This window comes from Pipistrellus hanaki (genome assembly GCF_964339955.1).
Source record: "Pipistrellus hanaki genome assembly, chromosome: 3".
NCBI lineage: Eukaryota > Metazoa > Chordata > Mammalia > Chiroptera > Vespertilionidae > Pipistrellus > Pipistrellus hanaki.
Window position 1 is genome coordinate 10,535,559 of NC_140505.1, and position 19,918 is coordinate 10,555,476.

The following is a 19,918-nucleotide window of genomic DNA, read 5'->3' on the forward strand; positions in this document are numbered from 1 at the left end:
ACCGCCTCAGGCAGGCCTCTGTCTCTGTCCCCACTCTGGGCCTCACCTGCACAGACAACCTCCTCCTGTCCGGTCGCGACATGTCATGGCGTCCTGGACTAATTTGCATATTACCTCTTTTTATATATAGATGGATATAGATATTTGATAATAAGATGTGCATACTAAAGACATAGTATAACTTCAGAATCAGTTCAGCCGGTTTACATGTATTTCAAAATTTGCTAGTTTATAATGGAGTAAGTTTTCTTCATGAGTTCTTCTGAGCATGATTACTAGCTTACGTTTTTATGAACATGGTTTATAAATCCTTTGTGTTTGATTTTCTTAACGACGACAGTTTTTTCAGACATATGCCGCATTTCCAATACTTGTCTGTTGATTACGGTGTACTTGAATTTTATAGTTTGTTCCAATTGTCCTCTGAATCACTGAACTACTAATGAGTAATCATCTCATCTTGTCATCCATTTCTCCTCAAAAACCTGTGCTACGACCAGGTTACAGACATGAATTTTGCCTGTAGTAAGTAGCGAACTCTGGTAGACTATTGGAAGCCGTGTGTCTGTCTGTGAAGCAATTCAGATGGTCGTGCAGAGCAACTTCACATACACAGCTAGCAAAGGCGATCAACCAGACTTTATTACTGGATAACAGCAGGGAATTCGTGGATAAGCACTGCTTTGAATGTCTCACCAATGTACTCAGATGCAATTTTTCTTTAACTTGTCTTTGAAAACCCAAGCCTCCTTTCACTGAACAATGGCAAAGAGTTAACCAATAGGGATAGCTCATAAGTATGCTTTATTCACTCAAGTAAAACTTATACTGCACATCTAATAAGATATGCCATCTTTAAAAAGTATAACCCCCTAGAACTGTAACCCCAACCCCACTAAACAAAACAAAAAACCATTAAAGATTACTTACTATATGAAAGAAAAAGGGAACCATTGAAACTTAATGAAAATTTTTTATTTTTAAAAGTGTTTTCAAATCCGAATCTAATGTGTATTGGCTTTATGTATTTCAATAATTACACGAAAGGCCTAAATGGGGAAGTGAACAGTACTCTAGCAAGGTAAAGAATAAAAATCTCCCTCTTCCCCCCCTGGCTTCTAGTTTGACAAGAGGGAACATCTAACAATCCTATTCCGATAAAAACAGCAATAGTACTGTGCTTTGAAAAATATCTGGTTGCATATCATTCTTAATATGTCACATAATGCTGTTGCCCCTAAGACTTCAAACAGTAGCTATAGGTTCCAACCTGGCACTTCAGGTAATGAAAAATGACCAAAAAATGCTTTAAGTTAAAAGTAAAAATATATCTTATGAAATTTCTTGAAGCAGATTGTCAGATTAAAATATTTAGCTTTAAAAAGATCTGGGGGAAAACACACACACAAAAACAAATTGCCATCCTATTGTTCAAATAATTGCACTCAAATGACCTAGAAAATGGACTGGACTGATTCTTCCATTAACTCATTTTAAACTCTGTATTTTTAGCAAGGTTGAGTAATTACAAGGATCTATTATTACTCCATTATCTTCTGGCCTTCTAACCTATTTTGTGTCAAATTTTTGTCTAACTCAGAATTTGAGAAGTTTAATACCATTTTTCTCTTTGATTAAATACCAGTTCCTTAGCTGTGTAGTTTTTAAAAGGTAATTTGCTTTAAATTCTGAAAATCAATACCAAAAAAATGTACACAGCTTATTCTAATCACTAACATTTACAAAACTTACATTTCAACAAAAAAAGAGTAAATAAAATTTTTTAAAAAAAATAGTGCATACAAGGCACAAGAGCTTCTTAGTATATTTACTGAAGCCGAACATTTTGGCATCAACAAACACACCACTTGAGTTTATCTGAAACTCAATTTCCAAACAGCACACCATTTACTTATGTTTAACTAAATTTCCAAAAGTGTATAATTTTTTATTTGCATCATTTAATCTTAATAGATGATGAATTATATAAACTATCATACCTTTGATGAGAACACAGAAATAATATCGATATAAATGGAGGATTAATCGATTGGCCCATCTGGAATTCTTAACAGAAATTAGATATTTTTGCTATGTTCAACAAAAATAAAATAAAAATAAAAAACTTAAAAAAATGTTAAGCCCTGGCCAGTGTGGCTCAGTTGGTTGAGTGTCATCCCATGCACCAAAATGTTGCTGGATCCATGCCTGGGTTGTGGGCTTGATTTCCAGTAGGGAGCGTGGAGGCGGCCAATGGATGTTTCTTGTATCAATGTTTCTCTCCCGCTTCCTCTCTAAAATCCTCTCTCTCTAAAATCAATAAAAACATTAAAAAAAATTTTTTTAAGCCAAACTGGCTAAGGAGTATCATAAAAAAATAAACCGATTTTCATAATTGTTATAGATTTCCCCCAATTTAAGAAGATAAGAGATGAAAACATATTACAGATGTAATAGAAATGTATTCTTCTCTAGTGAGTTGCTTATCAGTGAGTTCGAGCATCAATGATCATATTTTCTAGCAGGGATCTTCAACTGTAGGTCATTTGGAACTTTGTAATGAATTCACTCCATCTGGTGAAGTTGGGTTGACATCAGAAGGAATAAACAAAGGAGTCTGATTGGCCACCTCCATGTTTTCGTAGGTAACAGGTTTTATGAATAAACTTATCATTATAATGTGACTAGGACTCTTCTCAACTTCAGTTTCTTCATCTTAATTTTCTGGATGACCACTGTGTTTTAATTGTGCTACCGAATTATTTGGGCGAAAACTGGCCCATGAGTTTACTCCAAGTTTTTATGATCGAAGGTATTTTTGCCCTTGATCCATAAGACACAATTATTTTTAGTATTTCACAGAAATTTGTGTTAAGATGAGACAATCTGTATCCTGGTTTGGATAAGGTGATGTTTTAAGCAACAGCTTGGAGAGAACGAATCAATGCATCTTCTGCACATCCAGCCACAGGGACATGGAAGGACTGGTCAACGGCGCCCTCCTGTGGGGAGCCTCTTCATCCATCTGCACCACTGATACCTAGAAATGAAAGAGAAAACATGAAACTACTGTGTGAACTATTTTATTTATTTATTTATTTTTATTTTTTTAAATATATTTTTTATTGATTTTATACAGAGAGGAAGGGAGAGAGATAGAGAGTTAGAAACATCGATGAGAGAGAGTCATCAATCAGCTGCCTCTTGCACACCCCCTACTGGGGATATGCCCGCAACCAAGGTACATGCCCTTGACCGGAATCGAACCCGGGACCCTTCAGCCCCCAAGCCGACGCTCTATCCATTGAGCCAAACCGGTCCCTGTGTGAACTATTTTAAAAACAATAAAAAACAACAACTCATCACTCAAACTCATTGTTGTAATAACATCCCTTGTTCAAAATTAAATGTTTTCTACAATATACTAGAAGACTCAGTCGATGTGTTCTTGAATATATATAGCCCTCGACATCAATGCCTTCAAACTATAATGCGCATACCCAAGGCCAGAGGATCTTGTTAGAATGCAGAAGATGCAGATTCTGACTCAGTAGGACTAGAGTGAGATCCAGCATTGAGCGTTTCTATTAAGCTCTCAGGTGAGGGCAATGGTACTGGTTTGGGACCCAATTTGAGAGGCTTCTTCTGCATTTGTCTGAGAAGTGACAGATGAGTTAGAAGAGGGACTTAAGGAAATACGTCTGAAATTTCATGTGCATAGAAGCACAGCAATTTTTGTTTATAATTTATAAGAGGGAAGGCTGAATAGCCTAAACTAAGTCTCTACTTTAGCACTACTATTGGTCTAGCTACATTATAATTATCTGGGACAGATGCTGATCCTATCTAATAAAAGAGTAATAAGCAACTTAACCATCACTCTGCCACGCCCACCAGGCACGCCCACCAGCCAATCAGAACAAGTATGCAAATAAACCCAACCAAGATGGCTACCAGAAGGGAGGCTTGGGTTTCCCCAGCAATGGAGGAAGCCAAGCTTTCCACACACTCTGGCAGGCCCACGCCTCCACTCAAGGATACAAAGTTTTAATTATAGAAGGTAAACAGATCCAAACATAAATGGCAGCAGCCATGGATCCAGCAGGGGGCTTGGCTCCACTCCAGGCTACAAAGTTTCAATTGTAGAAGGTAAATAAATTCCAAGTACCAGGGAAACATTTTACTGTCACTGGTTATATCAACAGAATGAAAGGTATGACATCAGAAAATGACTTTTCTATTGTCAAAGCAGATGATTTATGCTGTCCTCTGGTTATTAAGACCATTATGTCTTGTATTCAAATGTAATAAAATCAAGTTTTTGTGAGACTTGTTATTTTAACAACGTTATTTTACCACGTATTTACAAAATCCTTATTTAGAACCTACTACATATCTGGTCTTTGGCAAAGTGTCTTTGCCCTTTAACCTTATAAGAAGATTAAATTTTCACTCCTCTCCCCATCCTTGTGATTAATCTGATTCACTCTACTATAATATATAATCATCCAGGACCAAACAGTCAACCGGCAAATGGCCAGATCAGTGTTTTGCCGTGACTAGAGAGCTACTCATTAAAACAAAACAAAACAAATTTTAGAAGATTTTAAAAAACAGACTTTGAGGGTTCAAATGGGTTAAAAAAAAAAAAAAATGCAGAAACTAAAAAAGCACACTCAGACAACCATGAAGTGTTTTGACATGAATGATTTGTTTTAGCTGCAACTGCCTTACTTTCTCATAGACTTTAGGAGTCTAGATTGAAGCTTATATATAGTTGTTTTGATAACCTCGATGTATTTATATTTGTTATAATGGTAGATACAGCTGTTTGTTTTGTCTACATGTTTATGGCTTTGCTCCAAAGGGGGTCTTTACTATATCTTTCTATTGACTGCAGGCTTATATGTAATGTATTAAAGAAACTGACTTTGAAGTATAGGTTTTCAGAAATTATGGTATAATGAAAGTGATTTGGAATGCCTATATTTTAAGAATGACACATGCTGAGGGGTGGGTCCTATTGTGACCAAAATGAGGATAATAGGTTTTTGATTCTCTTGTACTTTGACTCAGGTAATCAAGGACATGACCACTATATATCCCAAAGGAGAGAAACTTTTTGTGTTTAAATTGTACAATCCTATGAAACGATAAGAGAATTGACATGTAAAACATCAATATTTTAGGATCAATTCTTGCCATTGAATATATTACTGTAAAAATGAGCTTGTTCATCAACTTATTTTATTCTTATCAAGTTAACCTAAGTACTAGCTACTATTGAAGTAAGGCCCATGTCCAGAAGTCTCCAACGTGATTAATGCAATCCCAAGGGTCAGCTGAGACATCTTTTAATTTGGATCACTCAAAAATAAGTAATGTTTATGGAAACAATTTGCCCTTTGGGAACTAGAAAAGTGTCAAAAATATAAAACACAAAGGGAAAGCTTCACTTACTTTCATAAAATAGGAATTCGTTTTGTTTGAAGAGTTAAGTCTCATTCTCCATGGTCAATGCAGGATTGCTCATCCCTTGAAGAAAGAACTTGAATTAGCATTTTTTGATTGCTTTTGAACTAATAGGCAGAGACTTGTTATATACATGGTCTGGGTGTTTATAAATAAAACGGTAATATAAACACACACATGAGTAACAGTGTAGGCCACAACCACTGTCACACAAAAAGGGGGAGAAGTACTTTACTAGTAAACATAGGGATATATACCTGAGGAAAACGGTACATTGAACCTGGCACTTCTCATTACCACAAATCATTGTTTCCTAATTATCCTTGACCTACCTCATTCTAATCAAACTAATCTTTGAGCTCTTTCTCACCTCATCTTTCTCTTTTACAACATCTTTTTAACTTTAGTTTCTCATTCACCTATCAAAGTAAAAGAAATATTAATCCAAGAAGCCAAATACTTAACAGCATATGAATAACCGAGAAGTCATTTCTATGTTAATGTAGAACTATAAGATGACACATGAATCCTTTCTGAAAGAAAGAACTCTTTGTCTCTTCATTCCCCCAAAAAACGACCTGCAACTATACATCATTTCTTAGCCTCAAAGGAAACTGATGGATTTGAAAGGCAAATAGGTGTCATCAATTTTTGTCCTTCCCATATATCAGAAAATGGAATGGCAGGTTTGAAGGTGAAGAGAAAACAAATTATGAATTCTCAAATGACGGGAATCTTCGGAGGGAATATACAGGATGGGGCAAAAATAGCTTTATAGTTGTAAATATACAAAACACAGAATTTATTCTTGGATCATTATGTTTAATTATTATATTATTTATTTTCCATTTGAGTAACTAAACCTACTTTTGCACGACCCTTTAAAAAGAACAAGACTTTTGGTCAGGGCACATACAAGAATCAACTAATAAATAAGTGAGACAAAAAAAAAAAGAACAGAACTTTTTAAAGGCAATATTTTGGGAGAATATGACTGATTATCCTAAATAATAATAGGCTAATATGCAAATAAACTGAACAGCAGAACAGAACAACCTGGTTGCTATGATGAGCACTGACCACCAGGGGGAAGATAGTTGACCGGTTGACCAGTCGCTATGATGTGCACTGACCACCAGGGGGCTGACACTCTGACTAGTTAGTTAGCTTGCTGCTGGGGTCTGGCCAATCAGGACTGAGCCAGATGGGCCGGACATGACCTGGAGCCCTCCTTTGGTCTTTCCTTGGCTGGCCAACCTCCTGCCATCCTGCACCGGTGTGGTCCCTCAGTCTGGCCTGCGCCCTCTCGCAATCTGGGACCCTTCAGGGGATGTTGAAGAACCTGTTTCGCCCTGATACCAGTCAATGCAGGACCTGCCCCCTGGTGGTCAGTGCCCAAATTGATTTGAAATCAAGTCTGTCTGGCTTCAGAACCTTGCCGTCCTTTGCCAATAAAGAAGTAATCAAAAGGTTAAAATCAATAGCAAGAGTAAGAGAACTATGAAGAAATTACATTTAGCTAAAGTTATGGTAATTATGCAATCACTCTGACATTTTGAAATTGGCTAGAAACCTTAGGGTAAAAGAACTGCATAATTTGCAGTCCTTCACAGCAGATATTTTTCAATCTTTTGTCTGAGCTGATGACATTTTTCCATTTTAAAAATTGTACTTTGAATTTATTTCGATTGTTTAGTATGCAGGAATAAAGACTTGGCTCTTTAAGCTGGAAAACAAATACAATGTTGATCTACCTTTCACACAAAGATTTTCTAGAGCTAGCAGACATTCAAGAACTTCCCAAATAGAAGTTCCTGAAAATAACTCTAAATTTACACTGAAAGTCAGACTGTGAGGCAAGAAAGACCCTAGAGGAAATATAATGAAAATCTGTTCACTACTTTAACCTTTTAAAAATAAAATATAGCCGAAACTGGTTTGGTTCAGCAGTAGAGCGTCAGTCTGCGGACTGAAAGGTCCCAGGTTCGATTCCGGTCAAGGACATGTACGTTGGTTGCGGGCACATCCCCGGTAAGGGGTGTGTAAGAGGCAGCTGGTCGATGTTTCTCTCTCATCAACATTTCTAGCTCTCTCTCTCTCTCTCTCTCCCTTCCTCTCTGTAAGAAAAATCAATAAAATATATATATATAAAAATAAAATAAGATATATCCAAAGAGCCAAACAGGCACACCCTTACCAGCTTTGTCTTTGCCCGCGTTTGTGCTGCTCTCTGTCCAAGACTGAGAATCGGTAAGGAGGTGGCTCTGGGAGTCTCTCAATGGCTTTGCAGGAAACTGATGGTTTTCAGGACTGAAGAAGAAGAATCATCACCACAATCATTAACTCTGACAATGTTGAGGTGTTTCTCAGAGTGTGGAGCTCCAACCACTGTGGAGCGAGGTCACTCTACGAGTTACCCAAGAGAACTGGAGGAACGCAGGAACAATTATTGAATGCGTTACTATAAAATCTCACCCTGGCTCACAATGGGAAAAAGTGTTCCCTCTTCCATTCTCTTTTTATTCTGATTGCAATAAGGTGACTACCTTTAACCCTGGCAAATCTCCACTTTCAATACAAAAACTTGGTCTCAGCTTCAGACTTGAGCGGGTAAGGGAATCTAGTTAGCCGTTAACAGTATTTTACTTTCAATTTTCCGTTGTTATATTTTACTAATACTTATGACGAATGATACTGGTTTGTCATTTATGACAGTGGTATGAAGTCTGGTTTAAAAATAAATCTCAGTGTAAATTTAAATAAACGTATTAAAGAAAAATGTTATTTTTAAGTGGTATGTGGATATGGGAAAACATCTATGAAGGCGATGGTAGAAAGATAAGTTTGAGGAAAAATTGGTCCAGTGTTTCGAAAGTGGCCCGACTGGTCTGGAACAAAGAAGTCTCTGTCCTCTGTAAGACTGAAACAACAACGTGAGCATCATCTTGCAGGAGGTGTTGAAAACATCCGACCTTATCAGGTCTTTCAAGCCTGGTGTTTAACTGGGGAAAACGAAAGAGTCTTAAAAAAGAGCTTAAGTTTTAAAATTAAAGTATACATGCCACATATTGACATATTGGATGGCATGAAAAAATATATCTATAAATTAAAATAACATGAGTTCGATAGAACAAATATTGGCATAGAAACTATTATTTTAGAACATCCTGAAATACTAATTATAATACTGTTCAAAAGAAAAAAATGCTTAAAGTTCCTCCAAGAATAATTTCACATATTTCAGTTGTCTTTAACTATTATTTTTTAAAGGATATGCTTTTGGACCTTAGCAATGACCTCAGATCTAAAATTTAAGAATATTTCAATTTTGTGCAGCTTTAACCTACCCTTACTAAAAATTTAAAGGTAAATCCTTTTAAAAAACTATGTCTCCCATTCCTTTTACTCTAATTCTTTTGATTCCTCAGGAAAGAGGCCATATACCAGGTAGAGGAGACTTAAGTCCTGGTTTAGGGACTCTGTGGAGATTGATTGCTGGCCTGGATCCACTCATTTAATGATATTCATTATCTATTACATCAAAAGTCTTTGATCTCATGGAAATTTCATTGCAACTGAGGAAGAAGAATAATAAAGAAATAAACATAAAATAAGTCAGGTGACAATACGAGCTATGACGACTAGTGTACAGGGACGTGTCAGAGCAGGTTACTGTTTTACGAAGGCTTTTTAAGGATGGCCTCTATTGTGAAGTTACATCTGAGTGGAAAGTGAATGAGGAGAAGGCACAGACCATTCAGGATTCTGGAGGAAGAACATTCAGGAAGAGGAATGAACAAGTACAAAGGCACTCAATAAGGGGCATGCTTGGTGTATCTGAGGAACAGCCAAGATCTGTGTCCAAGGATCGTTACTGAGTAACAGCAGGGCTGACATCAGAGAGGTGCTGTGGCCAGATTAGAATGAGGGAAGGACACTCATTAGGCTTTATTCTGAGTATGATGGGAAATCAATGGAGGTTTGTGAGCCTGAGAGCGACAAAATCTGTTGTAGGTTTCAAAAGGATCAGGCTGACTTCCTACGGAATAGACTGGAGTAGGGGGAAAATGGAATCAGGAAGGTCAGTTAGGAAGAAATTGAAACAATTCATGTGAGGAATGACACAGAAATATTTTGAGGGGGAATCTGACAGGCTTTGCAAATGGAATAAAGGAAAACTAAAGAAAGGAGTGAGAGTGAGTCCAGTGTTTCTGGCCAGAGTCCCTGGGAGGACAGAAATCACAAATACTGATTCACGTACGGAAGAATGAGGAAGTCGGGTTTCTGTGGGCGTGAGGGTATGGATGGCTGGAATCAGGAGTCCTGCTTTACACCTGTTCAGCTGACCGTGACTTTTAGACACTGAAGTGGGAGTGCTGAGTAGACAGCCAGATAAAAAGCTCTGGAGCACAGCGATCCCAACAATAACCATAGACATTTTATATGGGCTGATCAGGGGGAATTATAAAATTCTGCAGCTGTCAAAATCCAATCTCGACATTTAAAGGTGACAGAGGAGAAGCCTGACCTTTTCACGGTCACCTTGTGAGGTAACAGTGCCAGAACTGGCTTTCTCTCAATCCCCTTGGAACAGGTAGTGGGAGAGTTACGATCTCTAAAATCCAGAGAGTCTTAAACTACAAAAATCACTTCATAAAGATAAAAAACATTGAAAACCACTGTTAAATTTTATGAAAGCTATGACAACATAACAAGTAACTTACTAAAACTAAAACTAGATTTTTTCTGCACTAAAGTAAAGAAAACCACTAACATTTAGCTCCTGAGGAATTTTCAAGCCAAAGCTCTCAGAGCATGACCCAAAATACTACGGTGCCTTTGAATGTCCCTGTGAAGCACATTGAAAACCCTCACTGACGGAGAGTCTGATCTATACATAGCTCCCTCTAGGGATGGGGTGGTAAAGACGTTTCACCTTCTGACAATCTATGTATATAAAAGGCTAAGAGATTGACTTTATGTATGCCCGACCGCCCAACCGGCTGGTATATATGATGCACACGGGTCATCTATATATATAAAAGCCTAAGCGACTGAACAGTGGGCCGCTTTGATGCGCACTGACCACCAGGGGGCAGACGCTGAAGGCAGGCGCTGCCCCCTGGTGGTCAGTGTGCTCCCACAGTGGGAGTGACACTCAGCTGACAGCCGTCAGACACCGGGCTCACGGCTGGAAGTGCAGCTGTGGCGGCGTGGGCCTCTCTCGCCTCTGTAGCAGTGCTACCAACGGGTGGTGGTGGCAGGCACAGTGGGGTCAGGATGAGCGAGAGCGGTGCCCGGGCTTGGGCTCAGGCTCCTGCCTGGCTGCCTGCTGCTTCTCACACTGCTACATCCCCTGAGGGGTCCCAGATTGCAAGAGGGTGCAGGCCAGGCTGAGGGACCTCACCAGCGCACAAATCCATGCACCACACCTCTAGTTAAAAATAATTTGGAATGGCCGCCAGGATCACTGCTTTGAGACGCATTCAGAGGTCAAGCCAGGCTGCAGAGGATAAATACTGTTGGAAATAAGCAATCTGTACTAGCCCCGGCAGGCTTGGCTCAGTGGATAGAGAATCAGCCTGCAGACTGAAGGGTCCCTGGTTCAATTCCAGCTAAGGGCACATGCCTGGGTTGTGGGCTCAATCCCTATAGAGGCATGCAGGAGGCAGCCAATCAGTGATTCTCTCTCATCACTGATGTTTCTTTCTCTCTCTCCTTCTCCCTTCCTCTCTGAAATCATTAAATAATTAAAAAAAAAAAAAAAAGTCCGCTCTAGACAGGGGGAGCACAAGTATAGGTGCTGGGCACACTGCATTCTGGCAGCTAAGAAACTCTCTAAATTTTAACTAACAATGCTTTTCTGGTTATGTTTTCGCTACTGGATTTCATTAAAAATCAGAAGTACGTCATATTCAAATAACTCTGTCTTAACGATATAAAAATTAGTTGTGAAAACTTATTCCTATACGTAATAGCATTTTAAATGTTTTAGTAGTTTTTGCCTTTTGCCAGTTAGCAGCCAAGTCAGAATCAAATTTCAGATTTTCCTTAGATTCTTGTTAGACTTGAACCAAAACAGACTTAAAACACTGGCAAAAGTCTCCCGACTTTTAATACATTCCCAAGAGCCCTCCCCTTCTCTCTCCGCAGAAATGGCTCAGATAATGCCCAGGGGTCTGTAAGGAGCAGCAGCAATAGGGTGCACATTGCTGACAAAACTGCCTAGCCGGTGGCTGGGGTTCCATCCGTTCTCCAAAGGCCTGACTCAGGGAAGTTTCCGGATCTCTTTGTAAGTTCCCTGGAGGATCAGAGGAAAGTCTACCTGGACCCGCTCACCTGACGGCCAGGCAAGTTAATCTGGACTGACTTTTTTTTAAGTACAATTTTTTTTAAGTAGATTTTTTTTTATTGATTTCAGAGAGGAAGGAAGAGGGAGAGAGAGATAGAAACATCAATGATGAGAGAGAATCATTGATTAGCTGTCTCCTGCACACTCCCCACTGGGGATCGAGCCCACAATTTAGGCAGGTGCTCTTGACCAGAATCAAACCTGGGATCCTTTACGTCGACGTTCAATCCACTGAGCCAAACCGGCGAGGGCTTAAGTACAACATCTTTTAAAAAAAATCATAATTGCTTCAGTCAACTAAAATGTTTAGAGAATTAACAACCTGCTTACCCACCACCTAGATGAATAACCGAATTTTTCAAGTATAACGAAAGCTCCTGATTTTTTCCTCCCTCCTTCATTCCAAATAGAAACCACTGGAGTGAATTCTCTTGTATTCTTAAAACTTTTCAAGAAACATGTAACCAAAGGATATATGAGGATATAGCACGTGTTACTGGAAAGTCGAATAGGAAAAACAGTAGGCGATTACTTTTTCGATGCTGGATTCAGTCCTGCAGGAGTGGACGGCTGTTCAGGATCTTGGTTCACAAGGCATGTTGGGAAGGAGCAGCCATCACCTAGACTGCAATGAAAACAAAAACTTACAACGGAGCCAACGGAGTGAGACTGTCTGCGGGCAGAACACAGTTACGTTACGGGCCAAACGTGTGTGTCAGGCACTGATATCAATTACAGTGTGTACAGGGAGAGGAGGAGCTAATTTATTTCCACACTGGTACAACAGTGGATCATAAAATAATGCGTTAAAAAACAGGAGGTCCGGTGCAGAATAACAGAGTCCCTTTGCTGGATTGCTTTCACGAGTTTAATACCTGAAACATTTCGCAACGAAATACCTTGAAAACACGGGTAGCAACCAGTACTTCTTCTCATCACCAAAAACTTGTCGCATATTTTTACTGAAACCCAAGCTGAAGCCGTTCTTATCTGTTCCGTGTCGAAATACAGGACTTCTAAAAGCCTCTAAAAGAGATAGCAGAGCAATCACATGAGTAATGAACATAAACCTGGTCTCCCGTACCTTTAGAAGCGACTGAATTAAATGAAGGCACCCAAAAATCAATGGCTAACCCCCGAGGCCTTATGTGCCTACCAGCAGCTCAGCAATGAAGATGGCCCATACTGTTTTAAACTAATCCAATGACTACATTTACTTTAATTTCTAAGTAACCTTTTAACTACTATAGAGGCACATATGCAGTGCAGAAAATTAGAAAATAAAAAAATACAAGTAATTTATATCTTCTCATTCTTTTTTAGATACATGGGTGGATGGACATAGGTATAGACAAATCTACATAGGTTTTAACTAAAATGAGATTATACATACATACTATAGCCTGCATTTTATCGTCGGTATGTTCCATTTTACAATCTCATTGAATCCTACTTTTTTCCCCAGCTAACCCCAAATATACTTGAAGCTGGTTTTGTCCAAACCAAGAATTACATTTATATCATATTTCTAGTCTCTTTATTAATTACACGTAGCGCCTTTTCCAGACTCCTGAACCCTTCTAGCTGCTGGATATCACCCCGGCATATACCCAAGAGTGGAATTACTGGGTCACATGATAATTCTATATTTAACATTTTGAGGAATTGCCAAACTGTTTTCACATTGACTGCACTTTTATATTCCCACCAGCAATACGTGAACGTTCCAAATTCGCCACCTCTTCACCAAAGCTTGTGGGTTATTTTTAATCTCCATCCCAAGTGAATATGAAGTAGAATCGCACTGTGGTTTTGATTTTGATGTTCCTAATAACTAATGATACGGAGCATGTTTTTAGGTGTTTGTTGGCCATTTGTATATTTTCTTTTGAGAAATGCCTTTTTAAATGTCTATTGAAATCTTCTGCAAATGTTTAAACGGGGCTGTTTGTCTTGTTGTTGCTGAGTTGTAATATTTACATATTCTGGATACTCGGCCCTTGGACATATGATTTACAAATATTACTCTCAAAGATACTCTTCATTCCCCCACTGAATGGTCTTGGAACCCTTGAGAAAAATCAATTGGCCAAAGATGTGTAAGTTCAGCTCCAGACTCTCAGTTCAATTTCATTGGTCAAGATCGCTGTCCTTATACCAGTACCACCATGTTTTGATCACTGTAGATTTGCAGCAAGTTCTGAAAACAGTAAGAACTTTTTATTTTTTGGTGGCTGTTGTCTTCGCTATGTGGGGCCCTTAATGCTTTCTATATATAAGATGTCATCTGTGAAAAAGAATCGCTTTATCTTTCTTTCCAATTTGGACGTCGTTATTTCCTTTTCTCGGCTGATTTCTCTCCCTAGAATTCCCAGGAGAGTTAAAAGCAGCAGAGAGAGGGCACCCTCGTTTTGTTCCTGATCTTAAAGGAAAGGTTCTTCTTTCTCGTCGCTGAGTGTGATCAGTGTGAGGCTCTCAGAAAGCCCTTTATCAGATCACAGAAGTTCCCTCCTATTCTTGGTGTGCTAAGTGCTTTTATCATGAAAGGTATTATATTTTGTCGAACACTTTTTTTGTGTCAGTTGAGATAATCATGTGGCTTTCCCCCCTCTATTAATGTGATAGGTGATTTTTGCATAGTGAACGCCCTTTGTATTCCTGGGATAAATCTTACTTGATTGTGGCCTATGGTCTTTTTAATATGCTGCTGGATTTGGTTGCTTGTATTTTACTGAGGATTTTTGCATTTGTGTTCGTAAGGGATATTGACGTTTCCTTGCGATGTCTTTCTCTGGCTTTGGAATTAGTGCAATGCTAATCTTAAAGAGTAAGTAGAAAACGTTTCCTTCTAATTTTTTTTGGCAGAGTTTGAGAAGAATTGGTGTTAATTCTTCTTGAATGTCTGGTAGGATTTACCAGAGAAGCCCTTGATTACTGATTCAATTTCCTAACTTGCTATTGGTCTATTCAGATTTTTTATTTCTTCTTGAGTCAGTTATGTGTTTCTAGAAATTGTACATTTCATCTAGGTTCATCTGATTTTTTAAAAAAATATATTTTATTGATATTTTACAGAGAGGAGGAAGGGAGAGAAAGAGAGAGTTAGAAACGTCGATGAGAGAGAAACATCGACCAGCTGCCTCTTACACACCCCCTACCAGGGATGTGCCCACAACCAATGTACATGCCCTTGACTGGAATCGAACCTGGGACCTTTCAGTCCGCAGACCGACGCTCTACCACTGAGCCAAAACAGTTTTGGCTAGGTTCATCTAATTTTTTGATGTACAAATGTTCATGGTTTCTCTTATAGCCTTTTTGATTTCTATACAGTTGGTGGTCCCCACTTTAATTTCTGATTTTCATAATTTGAGTTTTCTCTTTTTTTATATCTAGTGAAAGGCCTGTCTAATTTTTTATTTTCAAAGAACCAACTATTGATTTCATTGATCTCATTGATATTCTACCTTTAAATTCTCCATTTTCATTATCTCCTCTCTAATCTTTACTATTTCCTAACTTTTGGTGGCTTTGGGTTAACTGCTTTTATTTTTATAGTTCCTTAAAGTGGGAAGTTATTGATTTGAGATATTTCTTCTTTCTTAATGTAAGCATTTATAGTTACGTATTTGTTTTCTTTTAAGCACTGTTTTCACAGCATCCACCACTGTCAGGCTTTTGTACATACTGTTTTCTCTGCCTGAGATGTTCTAGCTCTTTCCATGACTGATTTTTTAGGTTAAATATGTATTATTTTGGTGAGCTCTTCCCTGATCAGTCATCTAAACAGGCACCCTTCTCCCACCCTCAGCCCTTGATATATACTTCAAGATCTTATTTGTTTCCTTTAAGGCACTTTGCCTGTGTGATTACTTTTATGTCTAGTTATTTTTATATGCCACTCATTAGGCTGTTCGGCCCTTGCTCACACTGCCTTTACACAATGCTTGACCTATGACCAACAGTAAAACAATTACATGAAGTGAGTGAATCTGTGTGTGTCTAAGTCAATTCCCACAAAACAAAGTGGGGAACAGGAATAATTTTTACCCTTTCAGGACAGGTAGGCAATTACGCATATGGCAACTTTGGATGAGTATCTACTTATATATTTAAGTTCTCTTAACTATAAAATTGCATACTCACCTAATGTAGACTTATTTTTGCTGACAAGCCAACAATGATAGCCAAACAGAGAAGACAAGCTGACAGAAAACATAGCTGCAGCAAAGAATAAAAACATAATATGGAACTTGGCTTGAGTATCTGGTAGACCATTCTATAAAGAAAGGAAGAAAATGAAATGTTTTGTCAAAGGGATAAGCATTCCCCTACTTTTACAAGTAAGAATTTTTTTTTTTTTTTGCTAAAAATATTTCCTAAATTTAGATATGGAGAAAGATACATGGTTTTATGTTAAAACTCTGAGAAAAAACATATAGCACCAGATTAATGTTAACTGGAATCTGAATATATATGGAAAATATATTCAAACTTGTATTTATTTTGTTGGATGTTGACTGAATCATAGAAAAAGGGTGGTAATCTGAGTGTAACTTATAACAGAAGCAAGGTCTAAGGAATGATAAAATTTACTTTTGAATTTACTACTTGAATACGTTTTATAACATACTACAGAGTTATAAATGATTACATAATTTTATTAAAGTGCCAAAAATGAAGGTTAATTGGCACAGTTAGCTACTATATTCACCGATATTTTACTTTACTACAAATAGCAGCATCTACTACAAGAACACCTACAACCACACATCCACAGTAATGCTTCAGGCTATTTATTGTCAATAAGAGCATCCCAGCAAAGAGGAACAGGAGAGCATAACCCCTGTGTAAAACAGACCTCACACTGCCCCTGTGGCAAAGGAAGCCATCGCAAAGCAGAACCAGCGCCATTCTCACTGTGTGTCTTGCCCAAAGAGACCCGGACTCCATCTAGAACGGTAGGTTTGGGGCTACGGACACTCAGCGACGCACCAGAACTGCTGGGAGGCGTCTCCTTCTGACAGAAGGAAACGCTGTCTCCACACCCGGCAGTGTCTCACCAACAGCTTCTGAGGGCAGTCCTCACAGTGAAAACGCGGGCTACGCCTTTACAAATACATTTGTGGTTGGAACTAAAGCCATTCACAGGGTCGAGAAGAGTGGGGTGACATTCTCTCGGACATTCACTAGGGACCATTCTTCCAGCTGCACCCTGAAGGTGTACTTGAATGCTGGGAGCCTGTCCACACACCTGTGAATTCCTAGTGCTTAGCGATAGGAGTGGCGCTTAGTAGGTGCTCAATAAATTTTGGCATTGAATGTGACTAAAGACCCATCCCACATAAATGCTCTAGCAATTAGAAAAATCTTAACCTAATAAAGAATAATTTTATGAAAATAATAAAGCAATGCTGGCAGGAGATAAAATTTTTTTTAAACATTGTTTGGTATTCACGAGGAGTATCTTTGGATATTTAAAATACTCAATTTTAAATGCTTGCATTTAAAGTAAATAGTGCAGAAAACAAATGAATTAACTAAAGCCTAATCGAGCAATACCTAGTAAAAATTCGGGGCATTATAGATTAATAGTTTAAAAAATAATCTTTTTACACATAAAGAAAACACTTCTATTTATAAATACTAAAAAAAAAAAAAAATCTTCTTAGACAGTCAATTCTTGTTATTTCAGTGGTTGTGTTCTGTAAGGCTGCCGTGAGCCCTGACTTCTCCCAGGAAAACGCAGGGAAGGCCCTGTGGCCTCCGGCACAGTTTTGTCACCACATCCATTCATAACCCCGTTTGCTGTGCATCAGCCACAGCATCAACAACTTTTTAACATTTGTGTTCATTCACTGACACAGAGCTCACCCCAACCTCACTATCACTCAGGCCTGAAGGCTGCTTACCCACCAAACAGACTTTCCCCCAAAGCACCTCACACGAGTGCTCAGAACACCAACAGCACTTCAGCACTGTTCTTGAAGAGCATTTTAAACACAGAAACAACCAACACAAAGCACAACAATGCAAAAAAAAAAAAATTAAAAAGAATGGCATTCAGGAGAGTGAAAAGCACACCGTTGACACATGGGAGTTGAAACAAGAAGGCAGTCTCCTTGTTTTCTCTCCTTGCTTGGAATGGACACGGGGCCACGCAAAGTTCTGGCCACTCTGTGCGTGTCTGCAAATGGCCACAGAACTCTGCGAGTTCTGATTTTTGGGCAACAGAGAAACTTCAGCCAGGTGTGAATTCACAAACACGGAATCTGCAAATAATGAGGACTGATTCTAAACGGGTTCAAGTCTATAAAATCAGTATCTGAAATAACTCCTTAATGAAATACGGTGGTATGTATTTTTATATACAAAAAAAAAAAAATCAAAAAGGTAATCACTTACTGTCCAAAATTTGATAAAATACTGTAAATCCGTAGCAGCAATAAAAAGGCAGTACAGCAGAGAATACGCCAAGAAAAGGAGGAAAAATTTGTAATTTGAAAATCCAACACAATTGTTCACCCTGTGGATAAAAACAAAAAACATTTCCGATGAGTTTGACATTCTCAGCACGGGTATACATATGCCTAACCTTAGCACGGCGGTGAGCTTTTAATCATTCAAAATGTATTGGCAAATCTAAAGTGTAATTCGTGAGATTTCTTTACACATACAAACATTAAAAATATCCGTTTCGCTAAAAAGGGATTCTGTGCTTAAATTTTTCAAATTTGATATGCAATATGACTTGACTCAATCAAGAACCATGTCACTATGTACACAAAAGGAACTGTTTGACATTGAAACTGGGACTCAAAAGAACTGTTGGCCCAGAAAGGAACTCACTACAGACTGATTCATTTGCCTCTCAGCATATCCATTATTGCTTGTCTCATTTTCAGTTCTTATAAGTGTATTTCTAGTATCACATGATCTTACACATCTAGGGGAAATATTGAACAACATAAGCTGATGAACAAAAACAGACCCTGAGACAGGGAAGCATTGATAAGACTGTCAGACTCAGAGGGAAGGCAGGGGAGGGTGGGGGTAAGGGGGACAGATCAACCAAAGGACTTGTGTGCATGCCTGTAAGCCTAACCAGTAGTCACGGACAACAGGGGGGTGGGAACATATGTGGGGAGGGGTTTAGGATGGGAATGGGGGGATGAGGACAAATATGTGATAACTTAATCAATAAAGAAATTAATAAAAATTAAAAAAAAAGAACCATGTCACTAACTATGTAGTTAACCTTTGAACAAATGGGTTGGAACTGCCCGGGTCCATTTAGGCACAGGCTGTTCTGCAAAAAATACACAGTTGACACTCTGTACCGCCAGTTTATTTGAAACAAGAAGGGCAAAAATTCAAAAAAAGCTTGTGTTCATAACCAGTCCCTCACTGAGAGTGGCCTTAGGAAGCATGAATGCCCTGGTACTTCTGGACTGCCAGCCTTGTGAGGTGGCACCCAACCCACCCTGGTGGGACAGAGCCCTCAGGCAGAGAAGCAGACTGAGGTGTCTCAGTGGGGAGCCGTCAGCAGCGTGGGAACTGCCCCGCAGGTGCAGCGGGCTCAGGTGGGCAGTGGGGACCCGGTGGGCACTGACAGCACGTGCTTTGGAAGGTCAGCAGAGGAACGCACGGAGGACTCAGGCTGCTCACACTAGAAGGACTGGGGGAACTACTAGCTGAGAACGGGAACAGAATGAATGAAATGGGAGAAAGAGTGAGGGAAGCAATAGAATGAATATAATGAAAACTGATACCAAATGGAGGTTATTGACTGAAGTCCTTTTTGGGAAGAACCTCATTCTCACAGGAGTAAAGGAGCTTTAGAACCTGTTACAGGAGAAAGTGTGCACAGACAGTAGCAAAGGCAGCCCGGGAGGGCTACAGAAGACAGAAAACCGGACACCCCCTGCTGTTCCTGCAACAGAGACCATCATTCTCTGTAGGTCTGTGCTTCAGCCTACAACCAGCAGCATTCCCTGAAGAAGACGAGGCTCAGGGGATATCAGGCTTACTGTCCAAGCCAAACCTGGCTGGCCCCCTCAGTGTGACTGGCAAAAGAGCGTGCACACCGGGACG

General features: G+C 39.1%; 1 protein-coding gene across 2 annotated transcripts in view; it reads right to left on the bottom strand.

Annotated features, from left to right (window-relative positions):
* Nucleotides 1–953: 953 nt before the first annotated feature.
* The window catches only part of ZDHHC2 (zDHHC palmitoyltransferase 2), a 55,851-nt gene continuing 36,886 nt past the window's right edge, over nucleotides 954–19,918 (bottom strand). The window contains exons 7-13 of one of the 2 annotated variants that reach the window (XM_084877779.1): nucleotides 18,230–18,350; nucleotides 15,971–16,103; nucleotides 12,724–12,850; nucleotides 12,357–12,449; nucleotides 7,670–7,782; nucleotides 5,461–5,535; nucleotides 954–3,040 (exon numbers count right to left, since the gene is read on the bottom strand). In XM_084877779.1, the coding sequence (XP_084733905.1) occupies nucleotides 5,495–5,535; nucleotides 7,670–7,782; nucleotides 12,357–12,449; nucleotides 12,724–12,850; nucleotides 15,971–16,103; nucleotides 18,230–18,350 (628 nt within the window). In that variant the 3' untranslated portion in view covers nucleotides 954–3,040; nucleotides 5,461–5,494. The remainder of the gene's footprint in view (nucleotides 3,041–5,460; nucleotides 5,536–7,669; nucleotides 7,783–12,356; nucleotides 12,450–12,723; nucleotides 12,851–15,970; nucleotides 16,104–18,229; nucleotides 18,351–19,918) is intronic. The other variant, XM_084877780.1, reaches the window with a different exon arrangement.